At 40.8% G+C, this 18748-nt stretch overlaps 2 protein-coding genes across 7 annotated transcripts; both read left to right on the top strand.

Annotated features, from left to right (window-relative positions):
• The first annotated feature begins 765 nt into the window (after positions 1–765).
• On the top strand, positions 766–9570 carry LOC131416734 (keratin-associated protein 4-7-like). 3 transcript variants are annotated; one of them, XM_058559404.1, is made up of 2 exons: positions 769–1055; positions 9225–9570. In XM_058559404.1, exons 1-2 carry the CDS (start codon positions 769–771, stop codon positions 9568–9570), a joined length of 633 nt encoding a protein of 210 aa, XP_058415387.1. The 3 variants fall into 3 exon arrangements, with proteins under 3 accessions (XP_058415389.1, XP_058415387.1, XP_058415388.1); XM_058559405.1 differs by lacking the exon at positions 9225–9570 and adding an exon at positions 1154–1251 and having other exon boundaries at positions 769–1096; XM_058559406.1 differs by lacking the exon at positions 9225–9570 and having other exon boundaries at positions 766–1251.
• Positions 9571–15644: 6074 nt separating this feature from the next.
• Positions 15645–16244, top strand: LOC131416735 (keratin-associated protein 4-6-like). 4 transcript variants are annotated; one of them, XM_058559410.1, is made up of 2 exons: positions 15645–15693; positions 15823–16244. In XM_058559410.1, exons 1-2 carry the CDS (start codon positions 15645–15647, stop codon positions 16242–16244), a joined length of 471 nt encoding a protein of 156 aa, XP_058415393.1. The 4 variants fall into 4 exon arrangements, with proteins under 4 accessions (XP_058415393.1, XP_058415391.1, XP_058415392.1 ...); XM_058559408.1 differs by having other exon boundaries at positions 15645–15696; positions 15799–16244; XM_058559409.1 differs by having other exon boundaries at positions 15645–15731; positions 15837–16244.
• Positions 16245–18748: the final 2504 nt, after the last annotated feature.

Below are 18748 nucleotides of genomic sequence, written 5' to 3'. Positions count from 1 at the left end.
GAATGAAATAAGGAATAAAAATGAGGCTATGTCTTCCAGAATCTAAGAGACCAGTGGAAAGATCTAATATATAAGACAGCAAAGTAACAGCTTAAAACTATGAGATATAGTAACAGGAATCATACAGATAAATTGCCTGCCAAGGTTTTAGAATATGGAACATGATCCAAAGTTTGAAACATCCGAGGAAATCCCTTCCAGTGGTGTAGAGGTCACCAGTGTCCCTTACACCTACAGCTGTCCCCTTCCTCATTGCTCAAAAATGACCCACAAAGTAGGGCCTTTTCCTCTTGTCCATGCCAGATGCCATACTATGCTGATGGGATTTCTTCCCCATTGGCCACTGGAAGAAATGCACAACCAGAAATATGCCTGCCTGAGTTGCTTCCTGGTAGGGGATACAGGAGGGGAGAGTAAGAAATGCAATTCCAAATGCCGAATATCACATGACAGCCCACTGTGGAGGAAGATGAGGAGAGTGTGGTCTAGAAGATGCCAGCAGATGAGAATCAGGAGGAAAAGCAGATCAGGTAGAATTTATCACATCTGGAAAAGAAAATTTTGTTTCCAAGTTTAAACCACTAACTAGATAAACATTATTGTGTAATCTGATAATTACTTAAATGTTAAGTAAAGAAAAACAAAGAAATTGCGTTGACAACTCACCCTCTTCCAGCAGTATATAAGAGGCAGTAGCACAAGGAGACTTCTAACCTCAAGAACCGCACTCTCCTGGAAACTCACCCAGAACATCCACCCTCTGACACCATGGTCAGCTCCTGTTGTGGCTCCGTCTGCTCTGAGCACAGCTGTGGCCAAGGCATCTGCCAGGAGACCTGCTACCACCCCAGCTGCTGCCAGACCACCAGCTGCAGGACCACCTGCTGCCACCCCAGCTGCAGTGTGTCCAGCTGCTGCCACCCCAGCTGCTGCCAGTCTGTGTCCTGCCAGCCCACCTGCTGCCGCCCCAGCTGCTGCATTTCTAGTTGTTGCCGCCCCTCCTGCTGTGGTTTCAGCTGCTGCAGGCCCCAGTGCTGCCAGTCTGAGTGCTGCCAGCCCACCTGCTGCATTTCTAGCTGCTGTCTTTCCTCTTGCTGTGGCTCCAGTAGCTGTGGTTCCAGCTGCTGCTGCCCTTCCTGCTGCCTACGTCCAGTCCGTGGCCAGGTCTCCTGCCACATCACTTGCTACCCCCCCACCTGTGTCATCTCCACCTGCCCCCGTCCTGCGTGCTGTGCCTCTTCCTGCTGCTGAATCTCTGCCTGTAATCTTTGTCACACTATGGATGTCCACACAAGCCATATAAAATGTGTTGGAGCCAAACAGTGATTGGGGAATGGACTCTTAGCTGCCAACCCTTCTGATTTGGCATTCAGAGTTGGTGTTCAGTTCTAGGAAATGATGGATGAAAACACATTTGTCAAATGATTTTAACCCAGGCCCAAATGCATCTATTTTCAGACCAGCAATGTCTTCATCCTAAGTATACACTGATTGTGATGATCTCGTATGACGTTGTTTCCATGTGTTCTTAATAAACAGCCATTTCCCCTGCTACTGAAATCCCCTGATTTGTTAATGATTTGGTGTGTACATGCACGTGTACATGTGTGTATGTGTCTTTACCTATCACTTCACACCAAGGACCATCTTGCTTCAAATGCAGCGGGGCATATTCAAGAGCAGCTGCTTATGTTGGAATCGAGACTCCACTAGACATTAGTTGTATGGCATGGGCAAAGTTACTTTACCTCTTCAAGCCTCAGTTTTCTTCTCTGTGAAATGAGGGTAATACATTATGTTCTTCAAAGGTCCAAAGACAGACTCCACATAAGGCACTTAGCACAGAGTTGGGTGCATAATGTAAGCGCTCAATAAATATCATTTTATTGTTATTGTTATTGAAACACTACCCTTGGCTAGAATATTAAATTAGCGTAGTGTTCCCTTTGACAGAACAGCAAAGAAAGTGTGTATAATTTTTTCACTGCCCGCTATAACTCAAAATTAAGTTTTGATGTATGTTTCAAATGTCCCTTAAAAACTCCAGTGAGTTGAACATCATAAAGTCATCTAAATTTCACTTGACTATATTTCTACTTCCAGTACGTTCTATTATTAGTTGTGTAAATTTTGGGTGTTCTACTGTGCTCAGGTACTTTTTCCTCTCTCTCACTCCCTTCTTCCTTCCTTCTCTTTCTTCCTTTCTTCCCTCCTTCCTTCCTTCCTTCCCCCTTCTTTCCTCTCTAAATGTAATACTCTCTTTCAGAATACTAAGTGTACCTTCTAAATCCAGACTTCTGGCAATTTATGAAGTCTGTGGCAACTTTTCCATAAAAAATTTTTAAACTTTTTATTAATCAATGCTGAAAATTTTAGTATTCCCAGACTGAAACTCCGTCATAATTTTAGCCCTTCATATTACTGAGATTTCTCCATCTTCCTGATGGTTTTACTCTCCCATTTTAGGCTTTCATCACCTGGCTTGGTCTTAAGAGACCATAAGACTTAGTTCTCTCTGGTAAGAATGATCCTCTTTAGCTGTGAAAATGTGTCACAATATATACAATAACATCACGTTTATACAAATATAAAGGTCTATAAGTTTTGGCTCATAATTTGAAGTATATTAGAAACATTTTAAATTCAAAGTAAAATATTACATATTAGCTGTGTTATATTTCCAAATAACTTAAAGTGTAACTAAGAGTCAGTTGTTATTTCTAAAATTTAAAAAAAAGTTGTTTTTTTTTTTTGTGAGGAAGATCAGCACTGAGCTAACATCCGATGCAAATCCTCCTCTTTTTTTTGCTGAGGAAGATTGGACCTGAGCTAACATCTGTGCCCATCTTCTTCTACTTTATATGGGATGCTACCACAGCATGGCTTGACAAGCAGTGTGTCGGTGCACACCCAGGATCCAAACCCACGAACCCCGGGCCGCCAAAGTGGAGCACACTCACCTAACCACTTGTGCCACTGGGCCGGCCCCACCCCCCGAAAAGTTTGAAAGTGTCAAGACACAAACTGCATATAAAGTGGGTTTCACCCCGACACAGGTTGGGTTTTACATTCTTGTCATAGAAATGTCTCACAGACATCTTCAGCTTTACCTTTTTCACTATGCTCTGAAATGTTCTACAGGATATAGCCTTGTCTTTTATACACTAGAATTAACATGTCTTTTATCCTCCCGTAGGTTCTTCTTTAATAACTGTTAATTATAGGATGCAGGCTCTGGTTTTAACATTACGCTTTATTAGCCAGAGCTAAATCAAAGTATATAGGTTCTATATTGTCTTTTTCAGCATTAAAGTATATGAAGCTTATAATTTCCTGTTTTTACAACAAGAACTGAGTCACAGCAGGAACGAGATGGCACATTGAATCTGGGTGAAAAAAGGACTATTTACAAAGATATGGATAGAGTTTAGGGAAAGCAATGAGGGATCGTTCAGTATCCAGGGTTCACAATAGTGAGGAACAGTTACTCCTAGGCCTGAGGCCTATGCAGTGGTTTGGGTGAAGTAACCAGATGGTGGCATGCACAACCTCTTAGGATTCCTGCATGCAGGCACTCCATGGACAGTAATTGCCATCAGGGAGAGTAACAGTGCTCTAAAACTTCCAAAAGTGATACAGGGGATATTGTGGTAGAGAAAACCGTGGTAGAGATAAAGTTATGAATGGCAAAGGGGGACTGGAGTGATTATTCTGTGGTCCCATCAACTTCACCTGAATGCATAGCTGGGCTGGATTTTAAGTGAACGGAGCATCAACTAAGTCTGCCTTCACTCAGTTTTATTTGGCCATGCTCAACATATACCTTCGGAATTGCTCACGCTCTCCTGGGTAGCAAACACTAAGCAATATAGAATTCCATAAAAGCAACAAGACAGGACTGTTCTTATTAAGGAAATAGCTGAAGCAAGTGTTTTATTTCCTACAAACTCCCTTTTAACAGTCCTGTCTGGCCGGTATGTGGGAAGACAGTTCCCAGAGGTTAACAGCGGACTCTCAGTCATTAAACAAGATCAAGCCTCTGATCGCTTCAGCTGTAACTAATATATAAGAACTTTATAGGAAGTGCAACAAGCATAGCAAGACTGGTATGCCATTCCAAACTCGGCTAACGCATTCTTTACAACGCCAGTTTGAGGGTCCAGCCAAGTACAATTTACTTTCTCATGGCGGGGAGCCTGGTATACATGTACTGTTTTGACACACAGATATTTGAGTTCACTAGCATATTGCCTTCATCTAGTGAGGTGGCCTTGGACTTGTAACCATTAAGAGCAAGTCAATATTATACATTGATGACTATGGTACCAGTGCATGAGAAATCATCAATGAATTAAAAAAGCAAGTCCAGAAATTGACTCAAATACATAAAGGAATTTAGTAAATGAAAAGGTAGCATTTTAAATCAGTGGGGGAAAAATGTATTGTTTAATAAATGGTGATGGGCTCTGTTCATATCAGATTTAAAAATATTTAAACTGCATATCATATATCTTTGTAAATTCATAATGGATCAGACATTTGAAAATATAAAACATGAAACTTTGAACTTAGAAGAAACTGTGGGACAATGTTTATGCAAATTTACAACCGGAAAGGCCTTTCAAAGTATGACACCAACCTCAGAGGCCATAAAAGAAAAGATTAATAAATTTGACTGTACCAGAAGTAAACACCTGTGGGGCAAAAACCACATAAGCAAAGTCAAAGAAGGAAGACTAACTAGGAAAAATATTTGAAATTCACATTATATAAAAAGGCTAATTTTTATAATATATAAAGAGCTTTTATAAAAATCAATGTATAAGGGCTAAACCCAGTAGGAAAACATAAAAATACAAATTACAGATAACACAGAAAATTTCCTATAATTTTCTTTACAGAAAAGGAAATATTAATAGCTCTTAAACATCTGAAGAGCTGTTCAATCTCATTTACAATGAGAGAAATGCAAATTAAAATCACATGGAGAAACTTTCAACTCTCTGTCATACTGACTAGGATAGATAGATGTCTATATATATCAACACATGTCTACATATGTGTCTATGTATCCGTGTAACATGTGTATCATTGTGTCAACAAAAATGGGGAAAAACAAGCATTCACTCATTACTGATGGAAATGTAAATTGGTACAATCTCTGTGGAAGGTGAAGTTGGCGTTATCTAACAAATATTATAAATAAGTGCATACTCTTTGATTCAGCAGTTCTGTATCTGTGGGAATTTATCCTATAGAAAATGTTCACGTGTGTGGAATTATGTATAAACAGGCTTCTTCATTGCAGCGTTGCACATAATATCAAAAGATTGGAAACTAACTAAGCCCAGTAATGGGAGATTAGTTAAATAAATTATGGCACATTCATAAATTGAATACTGTGCAACTATAAATGAAAAAGAATAGCAAAGCTGTGTAGACGCTCTCTGAATGCTTCAAGCGAAAGCAGCAAAGCTGGAAGAGCATGGCTGGGATGCCACTACTTGTCGAAAGGAAAGAAGTGGGTAAATCTTACTATTTGTTTCTTGTGTGCTATATATCTCCAGAAGGATTCACAGAAACTGTCAAGTCTGGCTGCCTTCGAGGAGGCGACCTGGGTGACTGTGAAGAAAGGTGGGAGGGATATCTTTCACTTTGTCTTTTGACTTTTTAACATGTGAATATAGATGATATTCAAAACATTTAAATTAAAATTTAAAATATAAAAGATGCGGGGCCGGCCCCTTGGCTTAGTGGTTAAGTGCGCACGCTCTGCTGCTGGCGGCCCGGGTTCGGATCCCGGGCGCGCACCGACGCACCGCTTCTCCGGTCATGCTGAGGCCGCGTCCCACATACAGCAACTAGAAGGATGTGCAGCTATGACATACAGCTATATACTGGGGCTTTGGGGGGAAAAAACCAAATAAATAAAATTAAAAAAATATATATAAAAGATGCAAAATATAAAAACCTCTCTCCAGAGACTATTTTGTTTCATTTTTACTCTCCACTTCTTCCCTATCCAAGACAATGCTGAGCAACATTCAAACTTTTCCTGCACTCCTTCCAAAGGGGATTCTTTTCTTTTCATATCTTAGCGATAGTGGTCCTGCTGCAGCACATATGGACACAGGGGTGGACACCGAGGGATTGGCTGCAACCCACAGCCCAGCTCAGTGAGCGTGACCAGAGGGCTGATCCAAACAGTGGGGAGACTTGGGATGGAGAAAAGGTTTCTAGACCCTTGGGAAAAACGGTGGGCTATGGTGGCATCAAATCATAATTCAATTACCTCGTTTGAGGTAGCTTTATTAAGCATGTACTTTCTTTATGCTCTTAGAGAGAAATTAAATAGCGAGCAAGCATGTTGGGGGCCTTAAACAAGGGAATTGTTTAAGTGTTCTATGTTCTTCTGCTTCATTGCAACATAAATAACTTACCATCTGAAAGGGACTACGGATTTTAGTTTGAATTATTTAAGAAAAATACACAACTGTCATAGCTAATTTCCAAAAACAAATAGGAAAAGATATGAATAGTGAATGTCAAGGGGTCCTTAGGCCCATGAAAGGGAATTTGACTGCAGTTCCCCAGAATACAGGTCCACAGACATTTGCTGACAGTGGGGTGTTGAAAGACTCGGTGTAAGTTTCATGCACCGTATTTGTATGTTAATAACACACGCTGCTCTGATAACCTGGAGCAACATGAAGATAAAGACAATTTGTTTCACATCTGATTTTTCAGAGAGGCAGTGTGCGTAGCGGTTAAAAACGTGGACTCCAGTGCTGGGCTGGCTGGGATCAAATCACAGCTTCCTTGCTTACTGGTTTTAATCCTCCCTGTGCTTCAGTTTCCTCGTCTGTAAAGGAGGGATTATAATGAAACTTGCTGCACTGGGTTGTTGAGACGAGTAAACAAGCTAATGTGTGTAAAGCACTAGGACGACTGTATAACATGCTGGTCATTCTTCCAGCATCCAGCAAAGTGTTCAGCGTACAGCACTCAGGTTTGGAGAAGGAAGGAAAGAAAATCAGGAATTCCATCATCCATTACGTTTTCATTTGCTTAGTCTCCTGAGGACAATGGATATATTTAGTGCATAATTGTGCCAAATATCCCATTCTTGTCTTTTGATGCAAATATCTCTTCCTTATCTCTAAATGGCTTTAGTTCTTCTTTTTTAGCACAAGTCCTGTCTGACTTATTTATCCTTTAAAAGTTTTAAATTATTGGCTTTTAGGAGGTAGAGGGCATAAATTATACACATAAAAGTTATGAAACATATAAAAAATAGATTGAGGTATGTTTTATAAATTTTATGAAAGATCTTCCTTATAACTCTGTTTTCAGTTTGGTCCAAGTCTCTGCTGATTCTTTCTTTGAAATGACTGCTATGCTCATTACCATCCAGCACACTTCTCACCCTGCCCCATTTCAACCTTTAAACAATGTTTCTCTCAGAAATCCAAGTGTATTTTGGCATTTATAAAGGCAGATCATACATTAAAATAAATTGTATAGGGCATATATATTATATTACATCCCTGCTTAAAGGCTTTTAAAAGATCTCCACACACAATCTCTCCTCATTCTAGCAATCTCAATTTCTCTCTCACTACTTCTTAAAATAGACCTTGCAGACATATCCTTTTCATCATCATAAGCCAGGGTTCTTCCCAATCTCAATTGTTGTTCTTTCTTTTGAATCCTCTTTCCGTCCATCTGTGTGAATAATGTGTTCTCAAGGTCACCGTGTCCTCTTTGATGACCTAGACAAAATCTTTACTCATTAAACAGACATCTCCTTTATCAAAAACTCATTCTATTTCAGCCCTTGGGGGTACAAAGATGAATAAAGCATAGTCCCTGCTCTAATGGAGTTTATATTGTAGAGGGAGCCAGACACATAGATGCATTTCTGGTAGAGAATAATATGATAGAGCCCGTGCATATACAAAGCACAAAGGAAGTGCAATGGAGGAAGGTCTTTACTCTGAGTGACGCTATGGAAGATACTGGAGGAAGATGGCATTTGAACTTAACCAGTAAAAGTTAACCAGGAGAATGCTGAGCTCACAAGAGACTGCAGGAAGACTGAATGTCGTGAAGGTAATTTGTTCTTTCCTTGAATATTTTTTTCTCCTGAATGCCTGTGGCACTAAAGAAGACCTCTTATTTAGGAGCATAATCATATGTGGCTTTGGTTATAAAACACTTTATGGATGCAATTTCTATGTAAGTATACATAAGATAATGAATATGTCATTTATATTCCCCTTAATGCTTCTAAGAAAATCTTAAACATAAGTGGTACTACTATAAGAACTTCTAGATGTTTTAGCTCAGAATATTTGAAAAATATTTTAATAAAACATCCATAAAGCACAACCACGACGTATTTTGATATTTCAAAAGGCAGATCAAAAACTATTGTCCCAGTGTACTCTTTCCCAGCCTAGAAGACATTTCTGAAGATCAACACTGATTAACCCCAGATGACTCTTGGCTACTTAAAAACACTGAGTTGCTGCTAACTGTTTCAAAGTGCACCAGGATGATGAGAAATAACACAGCTTGGAATGTCCTAGGAATTTCGTTAGCTAAATGACTCCTGGTATCTGCACAGCGAATCATAAGTTTCCTCATTTCTCACACTCAAGAAGAGGAGCTTACTTCCTTTTTTCCTATTAGAATTCCATCTGATTGAAACGTGACTTTTCCAGTAGGGATCCTAATCCCATCGGAAGGTCTCCCAACATCATATCAAGGTGAGAAACAGACAAGAGACAGTGACCCACCTGTGTCAAATGATACCCAGGGATTGAAGACACGTGACACTGCAAACAAAGGAAGAAACAGAAGAGGAGATTCACGTGCGAACACTGGGGAACTTGAGAAAAGGGAAGTAATTATTTTCTATACATTGAGAGTTTTTACTAGAAAAATACAGTGATATCATTTACTAATTGCATTTGTAGTCACATAAACAAAAAGAAGGAAACAGTCTTTTCATAATCACAGAAGTCCCTCAGCTGAGTATAAAAGGGGATGTGTCACAAAGAGACTTCCAAACTCAAGAACCTCACTCTCCTGGAAACCCACCCAGAACCTCCACCCTCTGACACCATGGTCAGCTCCTGTTGTGGCTCTGTCTGCTCTGAGCACAGCTGTGGCCAGGAGACCTGCTGTCGCCCCCACTGCTGCCAGATCACCTGCTGCAGAACTACCTGTTGTCATCCCAGCTGCTGCCAGCCCACCTGCTGCCGCCCCAGCTACAGTGTGTCCAGCTGCTGCAGGCCCCAGTGCTGCATCTCCAGCTGCCGCCGCCCCAGCTGCTGCCAATCTGTGTGCTGCCAGCCCACCTGCAGTCACCCCAGTTGCTGCATTTCTAGCTGCTGCCGGCCCTCTTGCTGTGGCTCCAGCAGCTGGGGTTCCAGCTGCTGCCGCCCCTCCTGCTGCCTACGCCCAGTCTGTGGCCAGGTCTCCTGCCACACCACTTGCTATCGCCCCACCTGTGTCATCTCCACCTGCCCCCAACCCACATGCTGCACCTCTTCCTGCTGCTGAACTCCTGCCCTGAACCCACCTTCTCCCCTTTGTCTCACTCATCACAGAAGCAGACATAGATGCACCTCATAGATGCCCTAAGAGAAGCCATTCCCGCCAACTGTGTGTCCACATCGTGACCTCAGGCCAAACTCTCTCCTTTGTTGACCTTTTCTCCATGTGGACCCAGAGTGTGAAATTAGGTGGTATTTATAGCAAGAAATTAATAGAATCGCCCAAATTCAACATCAGACCTTTTGACTTCTGAGTGCCAGGTCATCCTGTCCCAAACAGGGAAATTCCTGCAGGGCCTGTAGGGGTACTGATGTCACAACCTCAGATCTGAAAGTCTGGGGGCTCCATTCTCTATCTTCTTTTACAGGGAGATTGCTGTATCTTATTGTTGCTGCTTCTGAATAAAGCTCCTCTTTCCTGGCCTAGAAATACCATGTTCTTGTTTCTGCTGCTTTGTAAGGATTGTCCTCATTTCCTGGGAAATTACATCCCTCATACAATTGAATCAGACTTTCCAATTCCTGCTCTCACCTTCAGGAAAATCTCAACACGTGGCAACACTTAAACAAACAAACAAACCCATAAATAACAACAATACATAGATGTCTCCAAATGCATTGAAGAATAATAAAGATTTTAATTTAAAATCTTTAGGAGTATGAAGGAGAAGGGCTATATCCCACAACAAACCTTTCTTAAATATTTTAGAAGCCTATCTTTCTCTACAGTTCACTCCTCTCTTAGTTGCCTCATCCCTCCATTCTCCTTCCCTCTCTCTTTCTTCCTCCCTCACCCATCTCTTATTCTTCCCTTGTCTCTTTTTCTTGGAAAACCAGAGGGTCCACCTTAGAGTTTATTCGTCTCTCACGTAACTCGATTTATTACATTCTCAGCTTCTCTAATTTCATCTCCATCCATTGACAACAAAATAATTATCTTTTGGGAATATCAACCTTCCTGAGAAATTTAGGGATAGCAGGAAATGCAAAATATCCAAATTTTAATATTCTCCTATCTGAATGACTTTTTCTGGGATGTGTATTTAGCATGGTCTGGAGCACTTTGTCAATAAATTCTTTGAGGAATGTGGGGACTGACAAGAAACCAATTAATGAACTAGTTTTGTTCTTAGGTAGACTCAGAACACTCCCAGATTCCTATGAACTCGGTCTTAGGGTAAAAAAATGTAAAAATAAATTTCTGATGAATTCACGCTAGTGAAAATAGGAGAAATATTTAGAAAGCTTTGTACTAAACACATATTCGAAGAGTCGTAGGGCTACTAAGTAGTACAGTGGTATTGAATCATGAATATCTTTAACTTCCATGAATTCTACTACATGAATAATAATGATTAAGGAGAAAGTAATTTCACTTGTGTAGGGGAATTATTCCTTAACCCCACTCAATGCACAGAGCTCCTAATGGATCTGAGATGGTAGATGAGAATTGATTGCACCTTCAGTTGGTCTCAGCATAAAAAATTTTTTGTTTTCTTTTTTTTTCTTTTGGTGGGGGGAGGGGCTCTATCAGTGCTTTTTTTCACAATAAAGATTTAAAGAAAAATAATATAAGTGGAAAAATTGGAAAGAAAATGACCAAAAAACCACTGTCATTATTTGCAGATAATATGATTGCCTTCATGGAAAATCCAGGAGAATTTCACATATATGGAATTGGTGTGTATATTAGTTACCTAAGGTTGTGTAACAAGTTATCCTCAAATTTATCAGCTTATTCTCTCACACACTTTCTGAGGGTTAGAAATCCAGAAGAGGCATGTCAGGTTCTCTCATGAGCTTGCAGGCAAGTTGTTGGACAGGGCTACATTCATATGAAGGGAAGAAAGTCCACTTCCAAGCTTACTCACACAGCTGTTGGCAGGAGGCCTCAGTTATTCACCTTGTGGACTGCTAACACAACACGGCAGCTGGCTTCCCCCAGAGTGAGTGATCTGAGAAAGTGAGAGAAATAGAAAGAAATCCAAAGATGGAAGGCACAGTCTTCCTATATAAACCTAATCTTGAAAGTGACATACCTTTGCCACTGCTGTATTCCATTCATTCAAAGTGAATCACAATGTCTAGCTCATACTCAAGGGGAGCGGATTACACAAGGACATGAGTACCAGGAGGCAGGGATCACTGGGGGTCATCTTATAGGTTACCAAACACAATATGTGAGAGAGGTGCTTACAAATCTAAAATGGGTTTTAATGCTGTGGGACTGTATATGGTTTCCCGGGTCATTGGACATTAAGTATCTAAAAAGAAGACATCTGTGACCTGAGCTGTGGGACACTCCAACATTTGTGAGTTGAAAGAGGAGCAGCATCAACCACAAGAGACTAGAAGGAATAGCCAGAGAAGTAGGAAGACAACCAGTTGAGGGCAGGGTCCAAAAGAGAGTGGCCACTTGAAAAATTAAAGGACAGAATTCTGCTTCCAGGAATGACAAACAGCTAGTATCAGACCAAACCTCTCAATTAGGACAACTGAGAATTGGATAAAAGTAGGAAAATAGTTGTTGGTAAGCATTAGGAATTGACCTGTGCGGGCAGGATTTGAGGGCCCCCGATCTAAGAAGAAGATGAAATCCTTTCAGGTGGAAGAAGAAATTACCCAAGCCTCTACAGTTTTTCATATATACAATGTCTGGCATTCAATACAAAAAAAATTACCAAGTATGTCAGAAGAAAAGAACCAAAAAAATTACTAAAAACAAGAAAAAGACAATACAAGTAGACAAAAGATGATCCATATATAGGTGTTAACACTAACTTTAGAATAATTATGATTAATATGTTTGAAATAATAGATTTAAAAAGGTTGAATTTCATCAGAGAACTGGAATCTGTAAAAACAAAAAGCCACTGAAAAACCTAGAACTGAAAAACTGAAATTCCAAATTCAATATATGGATTTAACAGATTAGACAGAATAGAAGAGAGGAAGAGTAAATTGGAAGTAGAAAATATCCACGTTGAAATACAGAGAAAAAAAGGTAAAGACAAGAGGATAAGACACATATGCAGCACAGTGAAAAGGTCCAACATACACATACATGGGAGTCCCAGGATGAGAGAAGAGAGAAGAGGGCAGAAGCTATAAAGAATGAGACACTGGTGGGCAATTTGACAAAACTGATGACAGACTTCAAGCTACAGATTCAAGAACCTCTTTGAACCCCAATTTATTTACTCTCCTTCAGAATCTTCAATTATCTAAGTTCTTGGGGTTATATTTCCTTTTCCTATAGTTACTGTGCCACTCATGATGGATTATTTTCTTGTATATTTTATAACATTTTCTCCTGTGGACATCCCATGCAGTCTATTTTGGTTTCTTAGAGATTTATATCTCTTCATGGTTAATGCTTTTTTATTTTGAGTTTTTCTCTAATGGAAGTTATTCCTGTGTGCTATGATTTTTGCTTTTGTTTCTGATGATTTCAAGGACATTCACTATTTTGTAATAGTCAGTTTCTCACCTTGAGATTCCTTCACTATGCATATAGTGTAAATGAAAAAGTTTGGTGATGTTGCTGTAGTTTAGATGTTCCCAAGAGCCTTGATTACCACTTGCAATCCCTTGTGAGGAGACCAAGGTTTTCTTGTCCCCATTTTACTCACAAGGTGCCACTTTAAGAACGTAAACTTTATACAGAGATCTCCCTTCCTGGACCCTGCCTTGTGACAGCTTGAGGTCCCATTTCTTGCCTCTGCCTGGGTTTTATCTACCAGCCTCCAATTCTGAGAGCCTGCTTCTAGATACCAAACCTTCATAGGCCACAGGACATCAGCTACTGTTTTCAGTTTGAGATTCCTTTTTGTTTCTGGAAAATGATATTTTTTCTTCTCTTTTTCCAAGTTCAGCTATGTAAATTAAATACCTAAAAAATATTTCTCAAACGTTTCGATTTGCTTGTACCAGAAGGTATATTTGTCCATATTACCTTAACCAGCCATGTTACCAGAAGTACTTTATTGTCAGGGATCTAGGAAAGATGAAAGATTTACTGCATTAGTTAGAAATATAAAAAAGAGTTCCTATAGGGGCCGGCCCGGTGGTGCAAGCGGTTAAGTGCGCGCGCTCTGCTGCGGCGGCCTGGAGTTCGCTGGTTCAGATCCCGGGCGCGCACCGACGCACTGCTTGGCAAGCCATGCTGTGGCGGCGTCCCATATAAAGTGGAGGAAGATGGGCACAGATGTTAGCCCAGGGCCGTCTTCCTCAGCAAAAAAAGAGGAGGATTGGCAGATGTTAGCACAGGGCTGATCTCCTCACAAAAAAAAAAAAAAAAAAAAAGAGTTCCTATAGTAGAAGCTCCTATAAAGTAAAATTTATCATATACTTTAGTATTTCTCCCCGAAGACACAAACTACTCGCTCTTAATATACTAAACACTGTAGAAAAAGATTTTTTCAATCTCAATCCCTTTGTGTATTTTTAAAAATAATGTCAAACTTACAGAATAGTTCCAAGAGTAATACAAAGTACTCCCTTATACCATATAGCTTTCACCTAGATTCAACATTTTGCCATATTTTGTTTTATTTCAATAGATAGATATAGGTCATGGGAGTTGGGGGGGGAGAGAGAGAGAAAGAGAGAGAGAGAGAGAGATGATAGACTTATATCCTAAGACTAAGGACATTTTCTTGCATGACCACAGTATAGATATTAATTGAATTAAATGTTGATGCATTACTATTATCTAACATATATTTCATATCTAAATGTTGCCAGTTGTAACAATAATGTCCTACAGAGAAATTTTTATCCATATCCATGTATTGCATTTAGATACTATGTCTCTAATCACCTTAAATCTGAAACACTTCCTCCGTCTGTCTTTATAATAGATGATTCTGATATTTTTTAAGAAAACAGGCCAGTCATGTGGAATATTTCTTAGTCTGTGTCTGTCTGATGTTTCCTCATAATTAGATTCAGAAGACACATTTTGATAGGAATACTACACTATTGATGTGTGATTTCAGTGTCTGACTTAAGAAGACACACGTCAGTTTGTCCCACTATTAATGATGTGAACATCGATCCCATGGTTAAGGCTGTGTTCTTAAGTTTCTCCACAGTCAAGTTAGGATGTTTCCTTTGGAAATTAATAAATAATCAATGCGGAAATATTTTGAAAGTGTGCAAATACCCTGTTCCCCATCAAACTTTCACCCAATAGTTATAGCATCATGATGCTATTTACTTGAATCAAATTTTATTATAAGGGTTGTAAATGGTGATTTTGTAACTCCATTTTTCCTTCTACATTTCTTAGTTGACATTCTACTGTCATGGATAAATTTTTCATCTTTTTTAATTTCTTTATTTAATTATTCTCAGAATGGACTCACGGATTCTTTTTTAATTTAATAGGTTAAAATCTGTTACGGCCAGTATTCATTTTGGTGCTCGAGTTGGCCCATATTGGGCAAGGGAGAGTCCCTTCAAGATCACTCCAAATGCCTTTTAGTATTTAAAAACAATAAGTCATGGATAAGGGTCTCAAATTAAGCACAGGAAGTAGCACTTAGCGCGTACTTTGAAGCGGCCAGAGAGCTCACTGTCTAATGAGCATTCATGACTCACAGATGTCTTCCTCATGGCACACAGGTAACTCACAAAGATGATCATTTTTCTTTCTATTTGCCTACTATAATTCTGCCTCTCGTTTGAGATCGAAAGAGATCTCGGCGTTGAGAGAACAATTCATGCAAACAGCATCGTGGAGTGATACACAGATCGTAGGTAAATACCAGTGACTGAGGCCACGTGATGGGCCCTCTTGACAAACTAGGAAATAGGAAAGGTAATTCTGGGAAGGACCAGATGGAAAATCTTAACACACCAGGAAAAGGAAATCTTATTTTTCTTCATCTTAGAATATTCAACGAGAAAAACATAATGATCTAATTTAATGACTCATATTTCTTTAGGAAAATAAACTAGGAAGTAGTGTAAGCCATGGCTGCAGCAGCCTCAGCAGAGTATAAAAGAGGACAAGCAGCAGAGGGCTTTTCACATTCGCTAACCTCACTCTCGTAGTAACCTCCACCCTCTGACAAAATGGTCAGCTCCTGTTGTGGCTCCATCTGCTGTGACCACAGCTGTGGCCGTGGCCTCAGCCAGGAGATATGCTGTCACCCCTGCTGCATCTCTAACTGCGGCCACGCTTCTTACTGTGGCTCCAATAGCTGTGGTTCCAGCTGCTGCATTTCTAGTTGCAGTCGTCCCTCTTGCTGTATTTCCAGCTGCTACCGCCCCAGCTGCTGCCAGCCCACCTGCTGCAGGACCACCTGCTCTCCCCCCAGCTGCAGTGTGTCCAGCTGCTGCAGGCCCCAGTGCTGCATCTCCAGCTGCTGCCGCCCCAGCTGCAGCCAATCTGTGTGTTGCCAGCCCACCTGCTGTCGCCCTAGTTGCTGCCTCTCCAGCTGCTGCCAGCCCTTTAGCTGTGGCTCCAGCTGCTGCCGCCCCAGCTGCTCCATTTCTAGCTGCTGCCGGCCCTCTTGCTGTGGTTCTAGCTGCTGTGGCTCCAGCTGCTGCCGCCCCTCCTGCTGCCTGCGCCCAGTCTGTGGCCGGGTCTCCTGCCACACCACTTGCTATCGCCCCACGTGTGTCATCTCCACCTGCCCCCGCCCCGTGTGCTGCCCCTCCCCTTGCTGCTGAGCCCCCTGCCCCGTGATCACCATCTCTGTTTACCTCTGTCCCCACAGATGTAGACTCTCCTTTCGTGCTGGCCGTTAGGTCACACGGAGCGCGGTCGATGTCACTCAGCTAAATGTGGTGTCATGATTCCATTGAGGAGCCAGGTCTTGCTGTCGCAGAAGACGGACATGGCCCGGAGCACTTATACACAACAGATTTCACCCTTCACCCCAACCATTGGTGAAATCATTCCCCTAACTTCTTTTTTCTAGGAATTTTCTGTAACCTAACCTATTTCTCTACCGAAATAAAGTTACACTTCCCTGCATTAAAAATTCAGTGTGATTGTCGCTCCCTTAAGATTTTGTCTTCAGTTCCTAGACGAGTGTGTCTGACCTACACCTGCAGGACACACAACAAAGTCGTGTCACTTCTCCATAAAAGGTTCCATTCTTCAGTGCCTGACTCTTTCCTAGACGTCTCCTTATTTCAGGAGCAAATCACCTAAGAGTATGAATCCGTCCCAGGCAAAGAACACAAAAGTGAAAACTAGGAGTTTGGAGGACTCCGTGTATATAAAAACAGAAAGAACACCACACACGCTTCATGTGTTGCATGAGCTGTCTTAGCTACGCAAAGTGCTGTTTAGCACAGTCTGCAGGTTTCTATCAGACTTGCTCTCCACGACATGGGTGTCATCCACGAGCAACCAAGTGTGCGCTGATTCTGCCCCCTATTTACAACAGGACCTCAGTTCCGTCTCAGTTTTTCTTTCAATAGGAGGTTTCGAATCCGCACGCACTCAAAGGGCAGGCAGGTAACCTAGACGAGTGAAGCATCCTTGCTAAGACAACGTGTTGGGTGGAAACCGTGGCGAATTGCAGGCTGCATGACCACGTCACCGAGCAGTATTGAGCTCCTGTCGGTTGTGTCTATGCAGAAATGGGGGCCCAATGTGTTCACTGAAATGTGAGTCTGCTTTCATTCATTCTCCCAAGTGCCCATCTCTTCATTCATTCAACTGAAAAGTATTTATTGAGCATTTATTACGTGGGAGACACTGTTCAAGGTGCGGGCGTAACAGTGGAGATCAACACACCCAAAACTCTCTGCACTAGTGGAGCCAACATTCTAGAGGAGTTTCTCAACAAAACTCCCTGTTTGATGTGTTTAGTTTTCAATATTTTTCTATACATTTGTGCACTCAGGGTTGTACACAATATTTTCCCCTGTGCTTTTATGTATATGAATAAGATTGAGCTCTGGAGCTTTTCTTTGGATACAGGTATCTGTGGTTCAAATGAGGACACGTCCCCTAAAGGACGGTTTTACTAAGATGTACTCTACCCCTCAAACACAGAGCCCCACTGAAGCCAAAGTTTAGAGAGGGAGCTAGGGGGCAGGCTTACTGATGAGAAAGAGAATGGAGATAAAGCATCAGTTACTCACTTGGAGTGAGAACTTACCAGAAAGTTGGGCTCCCTCACTACAAAACAACCCCTGAAACCAATAAGTGAATTTAACAAGGACATGAGATATAAGGTCCATGTACATAATTAACTGTATTTTACATACTAGCAACAAACTACGACATAATTGAATTTAAATGAGAGCAATTCCATTTACAAAAGCATCAAAAACATAGGATGCTGAGAGAAAAACTCAGAAAAATGTGGAGGACCTCTTCCCCTAAAGCTGCAAACTTTTATGAAGAGAAATTAAAGAAGATCTAAATAAATGGAGATATATGCCACATTCCTGGATTGGTAGGCTCAATCTTGTTAAGATGGCAATTCTCCCTCAAACAATCTAAAGACTCAATGCAATCTTGATCAAAATCCCTGGACACTTTTCAGTAGATGCTTTGAGCTGATTTTAAAATTTATATGGAAATCCAAAGGACCCTGAATTTCCAAAGCAATCTTGTTAATGAAATGAAGAAAGAAGTAAAGGGTTTTGCAGGAAAATGTGACATACAAAATAGGCAGAGAGTATTTATAATAGATACTCAAAGAAGAAAAACAAAACTATGAAACACAATGAAGACTAAGAACTGTAATTCAAATAAAGGTTCACTTGGATACTCCTGGAAAAATCAGCCCACAATGCTCAAAATTGAGACATAGGGTTTTAAAACTACTGGATTTTAAAGAAAAAGAAAAAAAAATCATTGAAGATCTAGGCAAATAACCCATGTCAGTTATAAGGAAAAGGGAACTGGATTGTGTTCACACATTTTGATGGCAACACTTTGTGTCAGAGGTCAACGGACTAACATTCTAAAGACACTGAAGAAGGAAAATGTGAGCTAAGGATTTGACATCCAGCCAAACTGAACTCCAGGTATAAAGGCCACAGGTAAACTACTGTGAACATGGAAGACCTCAGTGAATATTCTCCCCATGGCCTGTCCTGAGGAATTTACTAGTGAACGAGCTACAACAACCTAAATGAGTGAAGATACTGGAGGGACATCTACACGAGGACTAGCAGAGGGCATTCGATAGACGTACATTTGTATATGT

This window comes from Diceros bicornis, chromosome 18, assembly GCF_020826845.1.
Source record: "Diceros bicornis minor isolate mBicDic1 chromosome 18, mDicBic1.mat.cur, whole genome shotgun sequence".
NCBI lineage: Eukaryota > Metazoa > Chordata > Mammalia > Perissodactyla > Rhinocerotidae > Diceros > Diceros bicornis.
This window is presented reverse-complemented; position numbering and strand designations above follow the sequence as displayed.